Here is a 24229-nt window from a genome sequence, read left to right as displayed (position 1 = left end):
TTATCACCTACATATAGGGGTGTTTTAACAGATTTAATATCCATCTTATTCTGCTTTTCTAGCTGATTTAGCAGAAAACCTTCTAGAAAACAGAAAGCGATCATCAAAAATCTTTTGCTCAGTCATATAGTGAATATTAGACTTCAGCTTACTTGTGGTTTTGGTGGCATTCTGAGCGTTTTGACCATGGGCTGGAAGAGGCTCATTTACTTGTGCAAATATTTATTTAATTATGCAAGATATCATTCAGCATGAAGGATTTATTCCACACAATGCTTGTGCTGAGGTGTGCTCCCCTTTGGTAGTCTCGATTAAAAGGCAGATTCATTAACATCAATAAATGCTACCTGTCTAATATATTGTTTTTCCATCTACAGTGTTTGACTTCCACTGAACTACAAATGTGTTTCTGATACAAATATACATTAGAAGACTGTGTTTAATATAAATGCTCTCACAGCTCGTGTGGGGATCTCCTAAGAGGGACTTAAGCAGTTGGTAAGGAAAGCTTACCCAGCTGTTCTACGTGACCTTTCCCTGCAAGTCTCTGATCTAGATAAACACCTGGGACAGGAATAACAAGTCTCATTATGCAATGTAATTATTGTAATTAATCATAGACAACAATAATGTTAACAGGTCAATGTCAATTAGAGTTGAAGTCTCAGTTGTGTGCATTCTTGGTTCCACGAGCTAAAGGTTGCAAAGGATCAAGGGAGCGTGTAATGTAAGTAATCACTGGCAAACGTACTTGGACAAGATACTAACACAAAATGATTTCCCCATCACCACCAAAAAAATTACCCAAGCTTCCAACAACCAAAATTATAGAACATTATATAGTATCATTACTTTATGCTATGGTACCTAAATCCAAGCTATGGTATACACTCACTGGTTACTGTATTTGGTAGACTTTGCTGAGGCTGCACCCCTTTTTCTTTCAGAACTGCTTTCATTCTTCATGCACAGGTGTTCACAACATTCCTCAGTGATTTTGGTCCATATTGACAAACTAGCATCACACAGTTGCTGCAGATTTGTGAGCAACAATGTCCCACCACACCCCAAAACGCTGTATTGGATTGAGATCCTGTGACTTTATAGACCATTTGAGTACAATGAACCTACTGTCAGGTTAAAGAAACCAGTTTGAGATGAGCTCTGGGACATGGTGAATTATACTAACAGGAGTGCTGCACAGTGTAGTCTTCTGCTGCTGTGGCCCATCAGCTTCAGAGTTTGATGTGTTGTTTGTTCAGGTATGCTCTTCTACATACTTTGGTTGTAGTGGGCACTTGAGTTATTTTTTACTTCTTATGAAGCAGTTTGACCTTTTTCTTCTGAAATCTGGCATCAACAAGCCAATATTATCCAAATAAGTCTCATAAAGCACCTTTCTTCATCATTCTGTTGCTCACTTTGAACTGCAGCACATTATCCAATCCATGTCTATATGATTAAACACACTGAGTTTGTGCCATGTGATTCACTGATACATTTTCAATGTGATTGTATCATCAGTATGCCAATATGCCTCGTTTTGTTTTTGCTGCAGGATGAATTTTTACACACACCGCTCCATAAAAACAGCAGGGAGCAAGGCCAAAAATGCAAAGTCAGCTGCAACAGACATCCAGCACATGGAAGGTGGAAATATATTTAAGTCAAATTGTATGATTAGTGGGCACAGAAGAGTTGTATGTGATCAAACTGAAGAATCATAAAATATTCAGTTGTTTAAAGTAAGTATGTAAATAAAATAATGAATTTGTGTCTTACTTTTTCATATTTTTTTGCAGACAAAATATTCTAAAATTCTAAATGAGTAATCTAAACCATTTTGAAAACCTTCAAAAACTCTCAAGCACAGAAATCACAAAAGTTTCCACTTCTTGACGTCCTTGCTCAGACATTTTTGGAGTGCCATTTCAAAAGCCACAGTTTTCCCTGCAGTGTTGAGACAGATGGTCTCCAAAGGGGGAATTGAATAGACTTCACACTTATTGTGTGAGTTTGCCACTTAGAGGTTGACATGCAGATGATTAAAGAAGCCTCGGAGGGTTTACTTCTTTCCATCTGAAATTTAAAGGAAAATTGATGTGTGTTAATCATGCATCAGCGCCAGTCAGCCAGACTAAAGGTCAGACCAACTAATACTAATATACCTGACACACACTTGCCAACACTGTACCACCCGTCTTCTAAACACCAGAGCACCCAGCCCCCGTCCCTGCAGTGCCTTCTGCTTCCTCTCCCCTGCTATCATAGAGTTACGACCCTGTTTGCTCCCACAAGGGTTGTCTGTACAGTGTGCTCCCCTGCCAGTGCTGCTGAGTGCTGGGAGATAGACGAGGAGAGCCCAGGAGCCTGGCAAGGAAATCAAAGTCCTCTCGGCAAAAGTGAGTGGTGCGGCTATCGAAGAGTGACTACCAGTTCTGGCATGTCTCACAGATAGCGACCAACACTTCTGTGGTGTCTCCTCTCTGATGATGCTGCAGCTAGAATAAAGAGCTTAGTAAAAGCCATCCACTGATGTCTGATGGTGCTTCTACATTCAGTGACATACAGTACATTCAAGGTAGGCCGTGATAAATATTCGAAGTTTTTGGATTTAAGATTTTTTGAATAATTAATGTATTATTGCTTCTATGCATATATCTTAATTCTATTTCTGGCCATGGTGGGTTAGAGACTATGCCAGAATGCTTAGAGTGTGAGACAGGGGAACACCCCACATATGCCCTCACTTTATCACAGCTCTAATGTAGCCAGTCACTTTCACACTTATCACCAATTTAGAGTCCCCACTTAACTCTAATCTACTGTAGCTGGATTGCCAACAGAAAGCAGACCTCAGCGACTCCTTACATTCACAAATACCCTTCCTGTTTCCATAACATTTGTGAAACTGCCTAAAATATAATTAAAAACAGAATACAGTGATTTACACCTTTATGTAAATGAATGAAATAAGCATCCAGCATCTGGTTAAAGCATTATAACAAACCAGATTTGTATTAGATGGAGGTTCTGAGACTTGCTAGCGGAGGTTTGATTATTAAAAAGTGACTATAAAATAAGGCGCTTAAAGAATCTTGTTTCATGTACATTAAAAGAACATATGTGCAATCTTGAAGATTATGCTCTACCTTTTAATCTCTCTAGAGAGGCCTTCACGTGAAGGGTTTGTCAAACATCTGCCCCAACATCTGCTCGTAATACATATATTCTCTTATGCAGGCTTGTAATGGAAGCTACCTGACTATTTCTTGCTTCAAGCCTTGCTCCATTAGTGCAGGTTTGACCAGCGAAGCTCAAAGGATCTAACAGCAAACATCCAGGGAATCACCTCAGAGACAACACGACAGGCCCATCAAGCCACACGTCAGCTGTAATATCATCTTCAATATCCTGTGCACTCCCTTAGCCAAAGTCATCCACAGTTCTGGCAAACAGCACACCTCCTCCCAACAAAAACAGATGTCTGTTCCTTGACCTCCCCCCCTCTACAGTAACCTGCTAACAGGTTCCACCATTTTTAGTGTTGTAGAGTAATACTTTTAAAGCTTATACTATAGTCAGACATCCCACGCAGGCATCTGGTATGCGGCGCTCATTCATGACCACTCCTTGGTGCAAAGCTGAGGTCAAGTAACACTTTTTGTCAGGCAGTCGTGTTGTGAAACATGATACGTATTAAGTATGTGTGATCCTAAGAGCACTTTACAGGAGAGAGCTCCGTCCTTGAAGCCCAGTTGGGGAAAAAAAAAAATCAAAGGAAAGGAGAGGCAGCTCTGGGCTATTGTCTGCTGAATAGAGACCTTTGCTTGGTGTGCATCAGGTTAAGATTAAAGTCAAAATCATAGCTTTCTTTATTAATCAATAAAAAACATGACAGTTAAATCAGAATCACAGAATTGTGTAAAAGTCTTGAAGCAGTTCATTGAATACGTGTGCAAAAATGCTTGGAAATGCTGAGCATAAGTTAAGTTTGTACAAGCTTGAAAGCCAACATTTTGTATGACCATCAATTCTGACGAGTTCTCTAACGCCACTGAGTGAAATGCCAAAACCACGACAGAGCAGCCACATTGTTTTACAGATCGCTGCGGCACTCACTGTTGTGCATCTGTCCTTGCCTTCTTATACTCTGACAGACGTGTTGTCGCTGACTTTCAGTCCAGTTCTTTGGCATAGCTCAGCCTTTTCCCCCCCCCCATTTCTCTTCCTTAAGAATGACTTCTTGACAGCCACTCTTGCACTGTGACTGAATCCTGTTGATGAGGCTTCAGTGAACAGTAGATGGATCAGCTGCACGTCCAGATGGATCTCTCAGCTTCTGTGTCAGGTCTTTGCTGACATTCTTTCCTATTTCTGAAAGACATGACTTTCAGATACTGTTCATTTGCTGTAGACAGACAAAATGAAATTTAAGGTGTGAAAAACTAACATTGTCCAGTTTACTCTTTTTTTTTTAAGGACACAATGCACAACGTGCTGAGATATGCCAAGTTTTCATCTAATAGCTCTTTGGGAATCACCCAAAATACGATTCTATACCTGCCAAACTGTTAATTTTGGCATTTCTCATAGGTTGAACTAAATAAATGAGAATTAGTGATGTGTTTTTGTGAGAAACTACTAGTAACAGCACCCAAGAATCCATTTTACAACTGGTAAATTGCCAGATTACACTGCTTTATTCTTTGAGTTTGGGGTGTTTTTATGCTTGAATGAGTCATTGATGTTAAGTTTTGACTTTCAGTGCTCCTCATGGACAAGCACCAGCTTACAACAGTGAACTTTTACATCCTTACGTCCCTAAATTTTCTCTGAGGTGATGTGATCAGGGTCTACTGATTGTGAATCATAACTAAAACTAAAGGAGACCGAGCGTTTACAACAGTGGCCCCCAGACTCTGGAACTCTCTACATCTGAGCGTCAGATCTGAGAGTTTAACTCAATTTTCTGTTCTGGTATTTTGCTGAGAAGCACTTTCTGACATTTATCTTGAAAGATGCTATAGAAATAACATTCAAATTACTCTTACTTAAGTAACTTAAGGACTGGACTGAAAATAAGTTAAAAAGCAACCAGTGTCCAAAGTAAAACTTTTAAAGACCCTGAAGTTTTTCTCAGAGCACTTTAAAAAGTTACAGAAAGTCTGGTGCCTTGGATGCAAAATCTAAAGATCTGAGGTGTGGCTCAACACTTTTGCACAGTACTGTAGATTTTACTTTTATTCTAAAGGTGTGCTGGCTATATAAAAAAAAAAAAAAAAAAAAAAAAACTAACTGCACCAGGTTAGCTTACCTTAATGCCATTTACAAGACAGCAAACATGCTCATTTCTCAAAATGAAAACCTTTTTTTGCCCTGGTCATACCAGGGGTTTTCAAACCTTTTATGAATTTTAGTAAATGAGGTTTAGCACATACAACCATCAAACTCATATTTGCCCTGAAAAATCATATTCAGCTTAGTTTTACTGATTATTTGATACACCTCACCTACAGTGGCTCTGCACCCACCAGTTTGAGAATAATTTCTAATAATATGGTAAATGGCCTGTATTTGTATAGTGTTTTACTTAGTCCCCAAGGACCCCAAAGCGCTTTACACTACATTCAGTCATTCACCCATTCACACAAATTCACACATATATTTAAAAGACAAATGTTTAACTAACTTTTCTTATAGTACTCAGCATTAATTGTCATCCCCAAAAACCTGCAGTGCAATCAGCACACACTACTTATGCCCCCTCAAAGATCATTTCCATTTCATTACACTGCCACTCAGCCAGCTTTGTTTGGCTGAGCCTACATTTGCCTTTGAACATCAATGGCACCTTTTGTCTGAAACTGCTGTAACGTTTCCAGCAATGATCAGATAGCACTTCTGCTATTTTTATTTCTACATGTGGCACTGGCCCAGAAAAATAAGATCTGAGTTGATTAGTGAAGCCTGCAAACCCTTTGTGGTACATCTAAAAGGAGGCCTTCATCTAACAGTCTAAACAGCAGCACTGAAATATGCAGATACGATTAAATAACAGGCAGTCCGATTCATCCTGTTTAAGCACACTAAGAATACCAAATGTTTGACTGAAGCTTTGAATAAGTAAGGAGTCATTTTAAGAAGCATGTTTATTTTATTGCAACCGTCAAGTGTTTAGTTACTCCAAGAAGGTGAGAATATTATGGCTCCATCTCAGAGACCCCGACACGTCCGGACATGTCTTGGTTTCTGTGTCCTTTACACTCATTTTACAGTAAAACACATCTTTCAAATGTCTCTTCTTTAAACGTCTTCTGAAGAAGACAAAATGTTTCAGACACCACCCTGCCATTCAGAGGTAGGGGCTGCAGAGGCAGGTCAGTGCTCAGTGGAAATCTTTACATCATGATACCAGCAGACACGCACGCACGCACGCGCACACACACGCACACACACACACACACACACACACACAGTAGGTAGAATTTTTTTTGCTCGAGTAGCAAAAATATTAGAGTGATGAACAGACTGGCACAGTTCACATTGTATTCAGTATAGCGAATGAACACACTCACTCACTCCCACCCACACTCACACAAACCTGAATATGGCCAGGTAGAGTCTACTAACAGAGGTACTTTTCCGTAATTGAAGTCTTAGCATTTCCATCCAACGCTTATTCCCTCATTTTTCACTTGGATGAGTATCCCACAATCCACCATTTTCCCATCAGTCTAGAAGTCAGTTAATAAGGCGAGTTCGCTGTGTACGCCTCCAACAGCTCCAGCCAGGCTGAGGACCAGGAGGCAGGCAGGGTGCGGCTGGATCAATGTCCTCATGTCTGTGGAAGAAAAGCCGGTAGGGACCCCGGAGCCTGCAGCTTCCCTGCTGCACTCTGTCAATTCCACTCATCTCCTTCTACTGGTTCACTCTCACCAAGCTCTCAGCTGAAGAAAAAAGTAGATTCTTTCACCCGCTGGAGATCAAAATCACCTGGAGAGGCAGGACGCAATGTGTCAGAGCACATTTAGTCACTGGACAGTAGTTATACAAATTATATGACCTACATAAAAACAAATAAGTGCCACACAGTATTGCTGCATTTGGTGGAAAAAAAAAAACTGCTGTGTAACACTGATTTCTTATATTATTTAAAAAAAAGTGCAGACATCTCCTCCAACTGAATCATTCTCACAGAGCTAGTTTCCACGGGAACACATTAAAGGCAGCGTGAGCTATCATGTTTACTTTATTAAAGGAACATTTGTGAGCTACTTTTGGATTGAAAATTAAAATAAATGCATGAAGAACAGCAACAATTAGCTAAAGTTAAGCTGCTGTTATATTTGCATGATAAGGGAAAAGTTTAGCATCACAGCATAGCATTTGGTAATAAACCAAAATATTAGGTGCAATCAAAAGGTTGGGGGATCGAGCATATATAAATGAAGACCAACTTCTTGTAAAAGTCTGAGTCGTTTTTAGAACAGGTACCATTTTTAGCTCACTCCATTCAAGGTCCATTATGCCTCTTTGTACTATCTGCTGGATCCTCTAGGGCAGGGGTGGGCAATCTCAGTCCACGAGGGCCGGTGTCCCTGCAGGCTATAGATGTGTCCTCGAACCAACACAGCTGATTTAAATGGCTAAATTAGTTCCTCAACATGTCCTGAAGTTCTCCAGAGGCCTGGTAACGAACTAATCATGTGATTCAGGTGTGTTGACCCAAGGTGAGATCTAAAACCTGCAGGGACACTGGCCCTCGTGGACTGAGATTGCCCACCCCTGCTTTAGGGTGTCAAAACTTGAACTTGATTTTCATTTTCAGGAAGTGCTATGAAGTCAAGGAGGAGGAATGAGTGAACATTATGTTGGTGTGCCCACAAAACACAACCCATTTTCAGAGTGCTCTGTTCATGCTCTCAGTGGCATGCTGGCACACACCACAGTTTAGGTTGTTTCCACTAAATGTCTTCCCCCTGATGCCTCAGGATGTTACAGCATAACAGAGTCACCAAGTCAACTCGCATCCCAGAATCTGATTCACCATTGCAAATTTGGGTCTGTTTGAATGAGAACATTTATATTTGCTATCTGTAGGAGTTTGAAGACCATGGTGAAAACGCGACGAGAGCAAGTGCGGTCACTTCCTTCCAGTCAGCAACCAAGATGATCCTGAAGAGCAGATTGGCCAAATTTAAATCACATACTTTTTTTAAATTATTTTTAAGTGACTGCATAATACATTGCATAATCCAAATTATTAAAAATAATCTATGATTCATCCAAAATTGATTAAATCTGAGCAAACTGTTCTAAAAGACCAACTACAACCTTTATGCCACAGAAGAAGAGGAGAAAATTATTCTTTTAAGTGGGTTTTTTTAAGTGAAACTTTAATGTTCAAATTGGAGGGCACAAGTAAATTTTCCATTACCACATGAATGCTAATTTTAGGTCTGAATGAGGTCCTGTCCTGCACTCTGTGCTTAGCCTTGTGTGCTCTGCCTCTCTGACAGTTAGGTACACCAGCAGGAGCTGCTGTATAAATTATTGAGGAAAGGACACAAAAAGTGAAGAGTGAAAAGGCTTATTATAGCTGGAACATGCTGACATCAAGTTAATATACTAACTAACTAACATAGATATCAATACAGTTTTTTGTTCCTTCATTCATGTTTGGATACTTGCTGCCCTCTTAGCAGGCATCCAAACTGCCCCATAAACTATGCATAATAATTTATTGTCTTTATTATGTTTTTCCTTCAATTATTGGCTCTGTCAGACTGATAATAAGACACTGCACCCACAACCGATTCATTGAATTGTATTCTTAACTCCAAGTCCAGCACACAAACAGAATAGCTGACAGCCATCATTATTCTCACAGACGGCCAATCAGTTATTCCCAAACTCAGACTCCAGCTGGTAAAACATTCACAGGTTATTGAGTTCTCTCTCCAGCCTTTTTTAAAACCCTAAATTTATAGTTGTAAATACACCTCATCAACTGATGCTCTTCATTACACACACGTTGAAACCGGATAATCATACGTTTCGGATCCTTTATAGTAAAGATTATACTCCACATTCAGTGGGGCCTTCTATTGAAATGAAAACTGCGGACATGCGGGAAAACAGACGCCCGAGGTGCACACCTGACCGGTCTCAGCCACATAAGCTGATTATGCAGAGGAGGGACACAATTAACAGCAATCAATTGGTACAACCCAGCTGTCAGTGCCAAGCAGATCATAAGTGTACAAATGGAGATGGAGCAAGAGGTTGCATAACAGAAAAGCCTGCATCCACCTGACAGAGAGACAGAGAGAGAGACTGCCTCTGTGCACCACATCCATTTAGGAGAACAATGGATAGAAACGCAAATTACATCAAAAGGTAAAGTGAGGAAGCTGGACCTGCAAGTGGCCATGCAGGTTACGAAACACAATGACACAAGCTTATTAGTTTTTACTTATTATTTTTAGTTATTTAGTTTTTGAAAATGTAGGATACTCTAATCTGGGACCAAATCAGGCTATTTGACCAAGTCTGATATGTATGGACAATATTCAACACTAATCAGAATTATAAAGCAAGGAGGAAAATGCAGAATTGTGAATGGATCCAGTTCATACGGTCCACCAGTATTGCCCTTCTGCTAAGAGCTTTAAGGTATACCTGTACAAGTTCTCTTCTGCCCAATTAGGAACAAACCCCATCAGCCTGTACCTTGTCCTTGTAAACACTCCATCAAGTCCAGGTGTTTGGGAGCCACACAGCCTCATTCAAACTGACCTGTCTGGGGCACTTTGGCCAGCAGCATCATCAGCCTTCTATACTCCTGGTACTTTTTGCTCTTGGCTTCAGTCCTGCCACAAAGAGGAGAGTAATAAAGTTAACTCAGAGAAAAATGTGCTTTTGTCTCTATAGGAGTACAAAGTCAAAGGATTTTCAGCCCTCCTACAAACGCAGTTACCTGTTCTTTCTTCCTTATTAACAAAAATAAAACTAATTGAATATATAAATATGTTTTTTGGTTTAAAAATGTAACTACTGGGAAGAAGGTCTCATTGCCACCACTGTAAAGTCCGCTCTGTTTGTCTGTGCAGTTTTGTCATTCTGCAGATCAGTGTGAGAGCAACTTTATACTCTGCATAAAAACTCTACACAGCAAAGTACATTTGTGCACAGGTGAGCTGGGTTATTTTTTGATACTAGAAAAAAATTACTTTAACATTTTGATGAATAAAGAAACCCAAAATGCCTTTGTAGTTCCACATCTCCTCTTCTCTGACACATCCTAGAATGAAAAATGTGTTCGTGAAACTAGGCAGTAACAATGGTAAGAGAGACAAAGAAGGTGCAGTGGAAGTGGATGATGAGCATAACCCATCTTGAGGGGGAGGATAGTAAGACGGACATGGGGAGAGAGAATCATGTTGTATGTAATGTCATGTAGAAACTGTAGAAAATCTCAGTGCTTTACAAGGACACAAAGCCCTGAGATTAGTGGCTATAAAGCCCTCTTATGTTTGTCTAGCTTCTGTTTTATAACCTGTGCACATGTAGTAGCTGAATATGTTCAATCTGTGGTGGCACATATCACAAATATCATAAAAATCTCATTAAAGGTAATACAATCTAGCATAAACACAGACTCGTGAGAATGATGGCTTGTTATGTAAGAACAAGAGGGACAGACAGCAGATAGGTGCAACTAAGTATGAAAATATGAACTAGTAGCTATTACATAATATTTCACTGAAATGTTGATATTGTATGACAAATATTTTGCCCCCTGAGCAACCACAGTAGCGCTCCTGGGATCTGTGTGTATGAGCCCAGTCAAAAGTGCTCCTCCATGTGGGTGCAAACTCACAGGACTCCTGTGCAGTATTTGTAAAGCAGGAAGTTGGACAGCTCTTGAAGGATTGGCTGGCTGTGCAGGGCGACAAACTGTTCCCGACAAACCTGGCAGGAAGACGAGGCAGAGAGAAGTGCACTTTGAGTTAGTTCGGTTTAAACGTTTGACCGTTTGACTCTGGCTTGCTGACCAACTGAACAATGAATGGAGCACAGAAGAAGAAAAAAATCAAGGGAGGCAACCAAATCTGGCAAATGGACCAGCTCCAAGAGCTGAAACAACTTTGCCTTGGCTGTATGTTTTCTCCATTTCTGCTTCAAAACCCATTTTTGTCAAATGTACTGAAAGAGAAGGTAGGGTGGAAAGAATTTATTAAAGAAGATAACAGGAAAAGATGAGCTGTGTTGTAATATTATTGCGTTAGTATTTCCATATTTATGCAGGTCTGGATATCACGCAGGTCTAATTAAAATCAAATTATTTTCCATAACTTGAAAGAACCCCATGATACACATTTGCTGGCTCGAGGTGACTTAATTTAATAGCTAATTAACAGTCATTCATGAGAAGATCATAGATCATCCAGCACAATATCACACGGAATCTCTACAGGCACGTCAAACTGCTTATCAGAGACCCTAAAACCTTTGCACCCTTCTGTAAATGCTGATATCGTACTGTGCAAAAGTCTTGAGCCACTCGTCATTTCTTTAGATTTTGTTGCCAAGGAGCCAAACTCTGTAATTTTCTTTAAAAAAAAAAAAAAAAAAAAAAAAAAAAAAAAAAAGAAGGTCTTTGACTTTCCTTTGGACTAATTTTCAGTTCAGTCATTGTGCCGAAACCTTTTTAGAGGAACTTGTTTTGTTTGTGTGCTGCACCTTAACTCTGACCTATGAATCATTTCAACATAAAAAAGGCACCAATACTCAAGGGACGAACCTGTGTTATGTTGTTACACATAAAAATGTAGCCAGTTTGTTACGAGCAGCCTGTCACAAAAACATTTCTTCTTCCATTTCTTTGCTTGAACCTATGAAAATTTCCAAAGATAACACAATTTGACAACCATGACAGCATAAAGTTGCATTTTTGCACCAACATGGTGATTCCCAAAGAGCAGTTAGCTGAAAGCTAATATCGCAGCACACTGCACCATGCATCCTTAAAAAGATATCCAAGAAAACCAGAAAGTAGAAAACAAAGTGGAGGACAAAAACCAAACCAAAACATGTGTCAGGCCTAAACCTAGATCAAGCCTAGACCTTCAGCTTATTTATCTTCTCTAATGTTCAGTGAAAGCTAATCTGAAATCATCTCAGGGGAAGGGAGGCTGTCAAGAAGCCATTCTAAAGGAAGGGACATGGGGAGAAAAGACTGGTGTTTGCCAAATTACACAAGAACTGGACTGAAAATCAGCGATAACACATCTGATAGAGTCACGAATCCAGATTTGAAAGTTCATGGTTTAACTCCTCATCAGAACAAAATATATTAAAGTCAATATCAAATATTGACTTTCAAGCTTTTTAGGATTGTAAAAACTTTTTTTTGCCTTCTAAACTGTATTTGCATGTATCTTTGCAGATTAAGTGCTGTAACAATTTTCCTCACCATATATAAAGAAACGAAGAGTGGGTCAAGACTTTTGCACAGTACTGTAAATATACAGTAACATATACGGTTTTACTATCAGACTATTTCTCCCCCACATCTTGTTAAAAAAAATCCACACCACCTTTTTAAAGTTTATATGTCTGAACGTATCAGAAGAGCTAGAACTAAAGTTTCTTTCCTTTATGAGTTACCTTTATCAATTATGTTGTTTAAATCAGTTTCCTTAAACTTTTAATTATTGTTATCTGTGGGTGCATTTCACAGTGAATCAGAGGTGTACTCCACACCTCACCCAGCACTGATAGGATCCGTGCCCTTTTAATAGGATGCGCAGTCCAGAGAAATTGGCAGGTGAAGGAAGAATCAGTTGCCATTAAAACAAGGATCTACTTCGTGTGCTTAGGTGTTGACCAAGATATTTAATACCCTCCGTCTACTGCTGTGTTCAATTACCTGTGTAATGAGGAAGGCGTACACTCACACAGATGAGACGGAGAATATGCAAGGGAATAAATATAGTGAGAGGGAACTGCTTCATTGGTTCTAACTCCTCTGAGACTGGGTGAAGACATAAAATCCTGACTGCTCTGAAGCTACATCTACAGAAAATTGGGGCCTTATGGTAATTTGATCCATTTTATTCAATGCTGTGTCTCAGTCTGGGCCTGATGACTGAGTTTCAGCTGGCGGGGGCAGGCAGTCATTTATTCAGCACATCAGCCTGTCTGCTGGTGCTACCTGCAGCCTGTATATGTACAAAGCAGTGACAAAAGAAGTTTGTTTCACTGGCATCACCAAGCTGTTCTCCCAAAACTGAAGCACTAGTCATAGGTGCTGCACAAAATATTTTTATCACCTGCTTCGGCTGTAGAAATGCTAAAAGAAGCTCAGGTCTCAGTGATTTCAGAAACACAAAAACACTGCTCAGCTTCGACTAAAGAAAGCAAGACATAATCAGTGGTGTCATTTTTTAACTTTAATTAATCAGCAAAAGAAGGCAAGCACAAAACCCTGAATATACATGATCAAAACATGCTGGAAACAGCTGTGAAAAAATGAAGTAATCTGCACAGGCGGGAGCAAAAAAATGACTGCTTTAAAACATTACCTTGTTCATGGTGTCCACAGTGAGCGCATGCGTCCAGAAACAGTCATGAACTGAGACAAAAGTCAGACCAGAACTGAGAGAGGACAAGAAGAGAGGAGACAAAGGCATCATGACAGGTCACGTGCAGCAATTACATCACAGAAAAAGGACAAAAGAAAGAGTAGACAGTGGTCTATAAAAGGTAAGTGCACAGGACTTTATTAGAAACCTAGCAAGTCAACAGCAGTTATTCATTCAAAGCCAATTATAGTGTCATAAAGAGGGAATGAATTAACAGAATGCCTATTTGAGGTGATGAATGGACTTAATATGAGACTGCACTCCTATGGGATCATGCAAATACAGAGAGTGCCAATATCTGACTCTATAAAAATGATTCTGTAACACCAACAAAAAACGTAAAGAATCTTATTTCAGGCTTTTGACACGTTACCTGTAGCAGTGGAGAGATGTCAGCATCATGTGTGTGGAGTCCAGAGAGTGAATGAAGTTTGGTGGAAAAGCATTCTTCTGTTTAACTGTGTCTGGTCTCCTGTGAAAAGACAGAGAACAAAGCGCAGACATATAATACCTTATATAGTTATTTTCTCTAATGGTTCCTGTACACAAGCTTGAAATGGCCTCATTATGAACCGTGCTCATAATTCCCCAGAGTGAGACAGTTACCAATCTATCATTTTTGTTTATGTTTAAGTCTTTGTAAAAATAAAACCTCATTTAAATCTTTCCACCATCCCCATCAATAGTGTCTCCTTGTGCACCTCAGGTTACTTCAGAAACTATGTGAGCTTTGCTTCATCGAAGATACGTTCCAATCACTTGCACGCACACATCTGCGAAGCAACAGGGGAAATTTGTGCAGACCCCAAACTCTGCATAAAACTTCACGTTAAGGATTTCACTGGTGTGGAGTAAGCGGAGACCCTGGCTACAGCTCAGAGACAAAAGTGGAGTTTTCCGTGGAATAGTCCTTCATGCCCAAGCCTGGAGGCAATACTCAAGTCAGGAGCATGACCCGGAGCAAGCCTTCTTGTTTTTTCCAACAGTCACAGGGTCAGAGTGTCCGTCCAGAGCTCTACTGTAACATCTTTAACTGTCTGACATATTAAGTGCCAAATGTCCCAGCCACTGTGGCCTTATCACATAACTACTTAACTATTGATAAAGTAAATGGGTACACATGGGTAGCCATGTAGGTCGAATATAGGTCGGTGTAATAGTCATTTACATTCTATACTAGTATAAGCTTCTTGTAAACAAGAATTTAATGTACAGTATATCAATAAAGACCAACTTTCCCACTGTAAAAAAACAACCTGTTTTATACTTTCTTCTGATAAAGAGAGTACACGCTATTTAACTTGAATGTTGACACATGCTGTCTGTGTGTCAAGGATCATTATTGAAGTGACTGCTGTTGCTTCAGGTGTGTAAATGTGAAACTAACTTTAGAGAGCAACAATGATCCTGCTGTTATATCAATGTGGAGGCATGCAGCTTGCTGCAGTTCACCAAATATGACACACACTGAAACTTTGTTTACAACAGCGTCTTTTATATTTAGATATCTATAAAAGTATAAGGTGCACAGTCTATATGCATGTGTCTAATCCTTGTGTGCACATTGTGTGGATATGTGGGGAAATGTTGGGCGTTCAGAGGTTTGAGGGAGAATATTTGGTGGAGATGTCATGGTATGACACGGTACACTTTAATGCAGCACACTGTAAAGACAGGAGGAGGAGGGGGAGTTTTTCAGGCCCAACTACAAAGTCTTTGATCTACAATACATGTCCTTGTCCCCAAAATGAAATTCACTTAAAACAGTTTTGAGCTCACTGAAGAAAATCCAGCATGTGGTCAGATGGAGACTAAAAATGAAAGCTGTGCTCAAAGTAATGCAGTGCTGTTCGATGAGACAGCCATTAAGGGGAGGTCTACCAGAATGAAATCACATATGGCTAATAGATTTGTAGGTGGAGTCACTGTACATTATAATGGCACCTTGTGCTAACCATTATGGACTGTTAGATCAGAGGCTGAAAGATAAGGAAGCCATAATGCCCATTAACAAGTTGACATTCTGATCCAAGAGTGTTCAGTGGTCTTTATTACATTAGTACTAATGACCAATGTTGGACCTCTATTTTGAACTACACATCTGTGGTTCACATGTTGACCAAATCTATCCGCATTCATACTGAATGAGTGATAAATAAAAACCTGCCACGGTACAGAAAGATGAAGGCTGTGTTGTCTTTAGGCCAGGCTTAACTTCCATTAACTTTATAGTTACTGAGATTATTTCTTCAGAAAACCTTATCAATGAAATGTCATTATCTTTTTCGCCAGACACACGCACAGATTGGAGCTTAAGAACTGTGTTTTATTTAAACATGTCTTTAATTAGAGCAGGGCGATATGGCCAAAAATATTTATCACGATATATATTTGAAAATTTGCGATAACGATATAACCGACGATATAATTGATGCGAGACAAAATACAACTCCACAACATTACTAGCGCAAAAAGACAACCTTCCATTTATTTTCACTTAAACAAGAAGCTGGTTTTTATGTACATTAAAGCTTTATAAAAATGTAACAGTGCAAATGCAAATTCCTTGCTGAAAGTTTAACCAAAAGGCATTTCCAGTAGAAATGGGCTGACATATCCTGAGCATAACCATGTATAATATCCACTGAAGTTAAAAAGAGGTGCTTTGCAACATTAAACTGCAGTGTGCAGTACGCATTTTTCGGACCATAAGGTGCACGGGATTATAAGGCACATTAAGCGAAACAAAGCAGTCAGATAAATCAAACTTTATTAAACTCATTCTTCTTGCTTCCTCCACTTCTGTACCATTGATTCATTAATGTTGAATTCTCTGGCAGCTGCTCTATTCCCATGTTGTTGCAGTATATTAATGACTAACCTCGTATTGTGGATGGATTATCTCAGTTGTTCTCCTGACTGAAGTTTGGTCCGTTTACAGCATCCTGCCATGCGATTGCATTTGTCTCTAACCATGAAGAACCTTCACGTTAACTTTTATAAGTGGAAAAGTGTTAGTGTTCGTCCTCCAGCTTCACTGTTTATGTTATGCTAACATAGCTGTGTCGCTAGCGATCACGTAGCACATCATTATATACCAGCTAGCCCAACTTCAGTAACCCTACAAACGTCAATGCTGTTTAGTTTCCTGTCTTCATTTATGTTGGAAGTGATAGCAGAGCTGCACGTTTGATTTTTTTCAGAAATCTCTCCGTCAGAACATGCTATATCATGCTTAGGTAACTAGCGAAACTAGCGAGCTAACTTCCGCTAGCTTCCTGCTAACTTCTAACTCCGTTAAATGTAATAACTTTTGTTTTCATGGATGCCTGGAAGTTAAACTTTATAGTTACACCTGGTAAAGCAGCAATGCTGATCGTTTTATTAAAGATGAAAGAATTTAGACAGTTTTTAACTCTAAGTGATGCTGCAGTGTTGTTTGACCTGAGGCACACGGAGTTTAGGACCCAGATTACTCCCAGATTTAAGAGCATCTTAGTCCGACAAATATGACAATAACAACGGCCGCTTGCATGTTCTGCAAAAAAATGTGCTTTGTCGTGTATCTGACGGACAAACACCAAACCAGTTGCACCATTTTTACAAACCAATTCTGGTTCATCTGTTTCACTCAACAATCGGCCATGTGCGTATGAAAACAAAGGCACTGCGCATGCGCGTTTTACTCCCATTCTATCGCGATATTTCATTTTCCTATCGTTGCCTAACATTATACCGGTATTACCGTGAACGGTATAATATGGCCCAGCCCTATCTTTAATTGTCCACGTTTTTTTTTTTTTTTTTTTTATAGGTCGAGAAGTCTAATAAACTTTATTTGATTATGGACAATAATGTCCAGCTAATAAAAATCAATGTAGGAGGAAGAGCACACATGAATTTATTACTGTTAATGGATGCATCGCTAAGATTATTAGTCATAATTGAGCTATAAAAGTCACACTGTGGAATAAAGCCCTGCTGTGTGGACGGATTTCAACATCAATATTTATTTTGTGCTATGTGATCTCCGGGGCGCAGCCTGCTTTATGCTTACAGAAGTAATACAAATGCAATGCTGGTGATTCTGATGATGAAATTGGTGGTTAAAAAACATCCTGCCAATCTGCATCCCCTGTGTTCCCATTACCCTGTGCCTGTGCCATTCAAATCCTCTGGGCTGCCACAGATGACAACATTCTAATGGGAATGCAGAAAGAGCACAGACAGCCTGAGCCAAAGCTAAATCAAACACACAGGCATAAACCATGACTGTCTCTGTCAGTCTTCTTTTCCGTCTGTCCATTTTTCTTTTGGCTTGGAAATGTAGACTTACCAAGTGCTTTCTGTTCTGCTGTTTGAGCTTTAAGCTCAGCAAAATCAAGATTTCTGGACATTTGTTTGCAAGCTCGCTTGCGTATCAGTGCACAGAAACGCAAGCTCGCTTGCGTATCAGTGCACAGAAATTTTTCTTTTTCTTTTTCCTCACATGCACACATACACAAAAAACAAAAATGTCAGATTTAAATCACATAAGCCTAACAGAATGTAAAGGTAGACAGGGAGTACTCTGAGTCTCTGAGGTGAAACTGCTCTCTCTACAGAGCAAACAAGCAACTCTTATAGGGCTTGAATCAAAAAGACTGTATTTCACAGCACAGGCCTGGATTAACAACACCTGTTTTTTTAAAAGAAAAAAAGAAGACTAAAGGAAAAAGCAAGAGAACTGAGAAAAAGCCATCAGTACTCCCTTACTACTGCGCCTTCTTAAAAACGATACTGCTGGATCAGTTTACCTTAAGGAGATCATGCAAATATGTGTGGTTCTGTGTATCTGTGTGTGTGGAGTGAAAGGCCAAAGAAAATCACAATGGTTGTGTGGAGTCTGGCTCAGAATGTCAGCTTGCTTCCGCTGACAGCAAATCTCAAGTTTCGGACTGAACTCTTTCCTCCCTCTGACTTCTTCTAACCCTTGCCCTGTTTTGATATTCAAAGGACTGGATCTGTGGTGTACTGTAGATGTCAGACTGAGGAGGATGGCTGTCAGTCTTTGTCATCTGTGTCTCCAGTGCTCTCACTCTGTCATTCCTAGACTCCATTGCTGTCTCTCACTCTGTCTCCTTTTGTTCTCTGCTCACCTCTCTGTCTTTTCTTTAACCTCTCTATCCACACATTTCTAGCTCTTTGCAGTTTTGTAGATGGCAAAAAGAAATTTAGTGATAATTCATCTTTCAACATGTTGAATTCATTGGCATGTTATAGCTCAACCTCTCTTGGTAAATTCATCAGTACCAGAAGATGAATGTTTGGCTTTAAAGGAGTGAAGCCAATTTACATTTAAGAACTATTAAATTTCAACATTGAAATTCTAGTCATGAAGACAGTTATTTTGCTGTATGACAATTGTATAACTCAAATTTAACCCTTAAGTAAATTTTAAAAAGCATTTTTCAGGCTGTGTCACGCAATCTTTAATGTAGAGTACTATGCAAAAGTTCATTTTGCCTCCAAAAAAAAGAGACTTGTAACTTTTTTATAGTGGTATCGAGCAAAACTTCTCTAGGCTTTCTTTGGGTATCGGCTGCCTGACCATTTTCAGAGGAATATTTTATTCATTGTAGGGCTGCACGATTTTGCATAAAATGAGAATCACGATTTTTTGGCTTAGAATTGAGATCACGATTCTCTCACGATTTTCTTTTCCAGTATAAATATTTATTGCACTTATTAACTGCACATCAACTTCGTAACAGTTGAGACTGAACATAAAAACAATAAATAAACATAAAAACAACAAATGTCTCACGTTTTGTTGTTGCTGCAAAATGTTGTACTGCTTGAAATTCCGTCTCCACCGTTGCTCGACACTGCGTGTATAGAGCAGGTAGTGCAACAATAGAAAAATAGTTGCGGGACGGCACTGTGTAGCGTTTGTCTAGGGTGTTGATCGTTTTCCTAAATCCCTCGTTTTGCACAGTGTTGATGGGAGCCATATCTTTGGTCAGGTGATAAGTGATAGCCTCCGTAATTTCTTTGTGCCTGCGGGAGTTCGACAGGTATAGGGAAGCGCTGTATAAGGTTCCCGTTATTGATGTTTGGGTGGTTGACCGGGACAGATTTTCTCCTGCCACTTTCTCGTCATCCCTGACGTGTTCTCCGTTTTCCCTGCTAATGTTAGCATCACACGGCACAGCTTCTGTATCACGTTGTATAAGGCTCCGCCCTTGTCATTTGTTGAGCAGGAAGAGTGAGCGCTTGTTTTCATGCAGAGTACGTCCCGGATCAAAATGCGGTACAGTCGTCGTCGTCTTTTTTTTTTTTTTTTTTTAAATCGTTGTCATTTGGAAATGAGATCGCACATAAGTATGAATCGAGATCGCGATTTTCTAACGATTAATCGTGCAGCCCTAATTCATTGTAAAGTCAGACTGGCCACTACAGGTCTTATGGAGTTATGAATTAAAATGTTAATTTTTTTTGTTCAAATCATTATCAATATTTACAAAGGAGAGCATGGGAGAGGTGCAACATCGAGTAAAACACTATGCAGGTCTTGTTGTGTTTTGGAGCTTTACAGCCAATTGTGTTGGGGTTGTTGTCAAATCTGACGTAATTATGATTTACTGATCCACCACACGATACCATGTGGAAAGCTTCTGATTGGCAACATTTGATTTTTCAGCGGGGTAACTATCATATACACACTGCCAATGTAGTAAAAGCATACCTTTAAGAAGAAAACACATGCTTACCTAAGGGAGTTCAAGCTGTGCTGGAGAATAAAGGTGCTAATACCAAATATTGATTTTCGAATTGTGCAAACTCTGTTTTTTCCTTATATACTGGATTTCCATGTATGTCTGAACATATTTCAAACAATTGCTGTACCCGCTTCCCATTTCTTAGAACAATATAAAGAAATTAGGTGTGGTTAAGAACCTTTGCACACTACTGTAAAAAGTGCCTCTTATTATAGAAAAATAAGTGGAATATATTTCACCATTTCTCACATGTTAATGCTTTCTTATCTTGACTGACAGATTTTGTAGCCTGTGCAGCCTCTTCTTATTGCATAATCCCATCTTCTTCAAGTTAATAAGGTATTGAGCCAGTTATTTGACTTTCATTACTAGATCTATAAATGAGGCTTTGTGGAAAGTGGCCTGAACTTATTTTTCAACTCATTTCGATCTCAGTTCCACTTATAATTGAAACAGACAGTGTGCTTTCAAACTATGCTTTCAAAGAGGTTCCTAAAAACCTCTGATGCCATTTTCTACTTTATGACAAATGCGAAGATATTTCAAAGTCTGAGTATGCAATTAGTGAAAACAGCTACAGGAGACAGTGTGGCTGAAGTGCCTCGAAGTGCAACCTAACGGCCCCAAGGGAGCTCTAATTTCCACATTTCTTTACCTCTATAAGCTAACAAGAGATTTGTCGAGTAGTCTGAAGGTACATTTCTAAAATTTGTGACTACAAAAGTCAAAGGCAACCAAAAGAAAGAAAGAAAGAAACAAAGAGCCTGAAGTAATTACCCGCATTGTGTTCTTGTTCTAGGTCAATAATGGACCTTTCAGCTGAAGACATCAATGGGGTCACTTTACATATGCTGTGGGTCAAGGTTAACAACGCAAGAGGAGAAACTGACAGAAACAGGAGAACTTACTCTTTGGTGTCGTGGCTTATCTTGAGGTTTATGTGCTGCATGGTACTCTTCAGCTGGAGAGACAAAAGGAAAAGACAGAGTCAAACTCTTAAATGATACTGGAATTCTGCACAAGATGTTCCTCCTGTATTGGTCAGGCTCTCATTTAAATCTAGTTGTTTAATGGACATTTCAAAAACTGAGAAAAAAAATAAACAAAACAAGGTAAAGGGCTAATGATCATCCCTCTCTGAACTAAAATTGTTTATAGTAGACGCTAGAGCAGGGCGATATGACCAAAAAAATTTATCACGATATACATTTGAAAATTTGCGATAACGATATAATTGACACTAGACAAAATACTTTACAACTCCACAACTTTATTAGTGCAAAAAACAAACCATCAATGTATTTTCACTTAAACAAGCAGCTGTTTTTATGTGCATTAAAGTTATATAAAAATTCAGTGCAAATGCAAATTTCTTGCTGACAGTTTAACCAAAAGGCATTTCCAGTGGAAACTGGCCGACATATCCTCAGCATAACCATGTAGAATATCCACAAAACTTAAAAAGAGGTTATACACACACACACACAATACAGTAATATTATGTTGAAGCGCAGTACGTATCACTCCGCGAGGCTCCTGCCAACGATAGCCGTAATGCTCCAACAATCCATCAAGCGGTGCGGCTTCGTAGCTTAGCAAAGTCGTACTAAAGCATTTGACAGATTTTCGAGCGCCGTGTACCACATAAAATCATTTCGACGTCAGTAAACACAACCAGAATTCATACATAAGACACACGGGATTATAAGGGGCACTGTCGATTTTCAGAAAAATCAAAGAATTGATTTTAAGTGTGCCGTATTTTCCAAAAAACACGGTAATAACGACGGCCCGCTAGCATGCGCTACCAAAAATAGTGCTTTGTTGTGTATCTGATGGGCAAAAGCTAAACCAGTTCCACATCACTGAAGTTGCAGCATTTTTACAAACCAGTTCTGGTTCATCTGTTTCATTCAACGATCCGCTTTCGCCCTTCTCATTCTCCGCCATGCTTTTTCCGCCATGTGTGTATGAAAACAAAGGCACTGCGCATGCGCGTTTTACCCATATTCTATCGCGATATTTCATTTTCTTATCGTTGCCCAACATTATACCGGTATTACCGCCCAGCCCTAGTAGACGCCCAACACCCTGACCTGATTATAGGCTGAAAATGTCATTATTCGCCACCAAAGGGTTTAATAACACATAGAATAGTTTCAGACATTAACTGCTTATTTAGATCAATGAATACATGGAGCGGTACAGATACTCCACCAAGAAGAATTAAATTAAAATATCTGTGGTTTTTGTCTACAGTTAGGATTTTAGTGGTCCAACCCCACAATAAGATTGATTTTTAAAAAAACAAAAACAAAACAAAACAGGGATAGATTCCAGTGAATCCAGCATTCACTTACACACACAGGGACAGGGGGGGAACATCTAGAAGTTGCATTTGTATAAGAGATTGAAAAGAGAGCCATAGTAGAAAAAATGTAATTAAATTGAACTGTGCACTGTGGGTAATGTAGGCTTTGACTCCTTAGATATCCATCATGAGTCCAATACTCATGTATGAGCCACCAAGAAGTGGCTTCCATAGGGCTATTATCCACTTAACCCTAATAAATAACTAGCAAACCAAATTAAAAGGAAGGATAAATGAAATGCAGCATTACTCAGGCTTTTACTCATAGTTATTGCTGATAGAGAGAAGACTTGGTCCCTGTAAGATTGGAGTCCATCCATTTAGCTGTGCCAAACATGTATATCAGGTCAGTCTTTCCGTGACCCTTGGAACCATGCCTGGGTGGGAATGAAGGGTACTATCAAGAAAGAGATACTTCTAGGAACAGGCAACCACACTGATGAATTTGCTTGCCTTGCACTGAGCCTAAACTAATGTTATTTTATTCTTTTCACTGTTGGAATGGAGCGTTGATGCTGGTTGATGCCATTTATTACCTTCAGAGTGAAACACATTTATCTGTACTAAGAGTAGTCCAAGTGCTTTTAATGTCATCGCATATCATTTTCACTGTTCAGAACAAGTTGAACTCACAGCATTATGATTGAATGGAAAATGTGTTTGAGTTTGTTTGTTCCCAATAATTAATGAGCTCTCATTAAAACAAATTTGCATCCATTTCCTTGCTTTTTAGGTCAACACGTGGACTGCAACACAAACAGGCAAATAATAATCATCAAATCCATGTTGAGTAGCATGATGGCTGAGTGATGAGCCTTTCAGTTTGGGTGGCTTAGGTGTCCATTAGATGGATGCTTCTATCAGTCACCGGCTGTTTTTGACTCACCGTAAAATCTGTTTTGTCAAAATTTGTTTCTGGATTGGGTCAATCGTTTCATCCGTTTTACTCTTCATAAGATAACTTTTTCAAAGTGGTGGAAACACTGTGTAAAATGTGACTCCAGTGATCTGCACATCAGTTACAACTAATTACGTTAACTGGCATCAGGCTAGTATAAACTGGGTGTAAAAATAGCATTTCAAGACATGAGTTTTATATAATAATAATAATACTAATATATAGAGTTCCTTTAGCATAAACGCTATGATCTGTGTGTCTTTTTCAGGCAAGGCCTTTTGTCACCAACACTACGCTAAACCAGATTCTACACTTACCACAACACCGTGGCATGAAGTAAGGGTTCAGATACAAAAACTGGAGTACCTGCACATTGAAACATTGAACACTGTAATATGAAAAATTAGCATGATGCTGCAATTGCAAAAAAGCGGAAAGTTCTGTGGCTCATCTACTAACAATATGCTAATTTATAAACAAGGACACGGTCAGTTAATTTCAACAACCACCAGAATTCCATCAAGAGCATTACAAATTAGTGAGCCAA

At 39.3% G+C, this 24229-nt stretch overlaps 1 protein-coding gene across 1 annotated transcript in view; it reads right to left on the bottom strand.

The window, feature by feature from the left end:
* Positions 1-6137: 6137 nt before the first annotated feature.
* polrmt (polymerase (RNA) mitochondrial (DNA directed)) overlaps positions 6138-24229 on the bottom strand; it is a 52468-nt gene continuing 34376 nt past the window's right edge. The window contains exons 16-21 of the mRNA XM_085264492.1: positions 21322-21374; positions 14026-14124; positions 13593-13665; positions 10886-10977; positions 9802-9875; positions 6138-6996 (exon numbers count right to left, since the gene is read on the bottom strand). Coding sequence (XP_085120618.1) covers positions 6947-6996; positions 9802-9875; positions 10886-10977; positions 13593-13665; positions 14026-14124; positions 21322-21374 — 441 coding nt within the window. The 3' untranslated portion in view covers positions 6138-6946. The remainder of the gene's footprint in view (positions 6997-9801; positions 9876-10885; positions 10978-13592; positions 13666-14025; positions 14125-21321; positions 21375-24229) is intronic.

This window comes from Mchenga conophoros, linkage group LG23 (genome assembly GCF_057382185.1).
Source record: "Mchenga conophoros isolate Kocher_MC1m ecotype Shallow Benthic linkage group LG23, M_conophoros_male_GT1.1, whole genome shotgun sequence".
NCBI lineage: Eukaryota > Metazoa > Chordata > Actinopteri > Cichliformes > Cichlidae > Mchenga > Mchenga conophoros.
The sequence above is the reverse complement of the archived record's forward strand: the minus strand, read 5'-3'. Positions and strand labels throughout refer to the sequence as shown.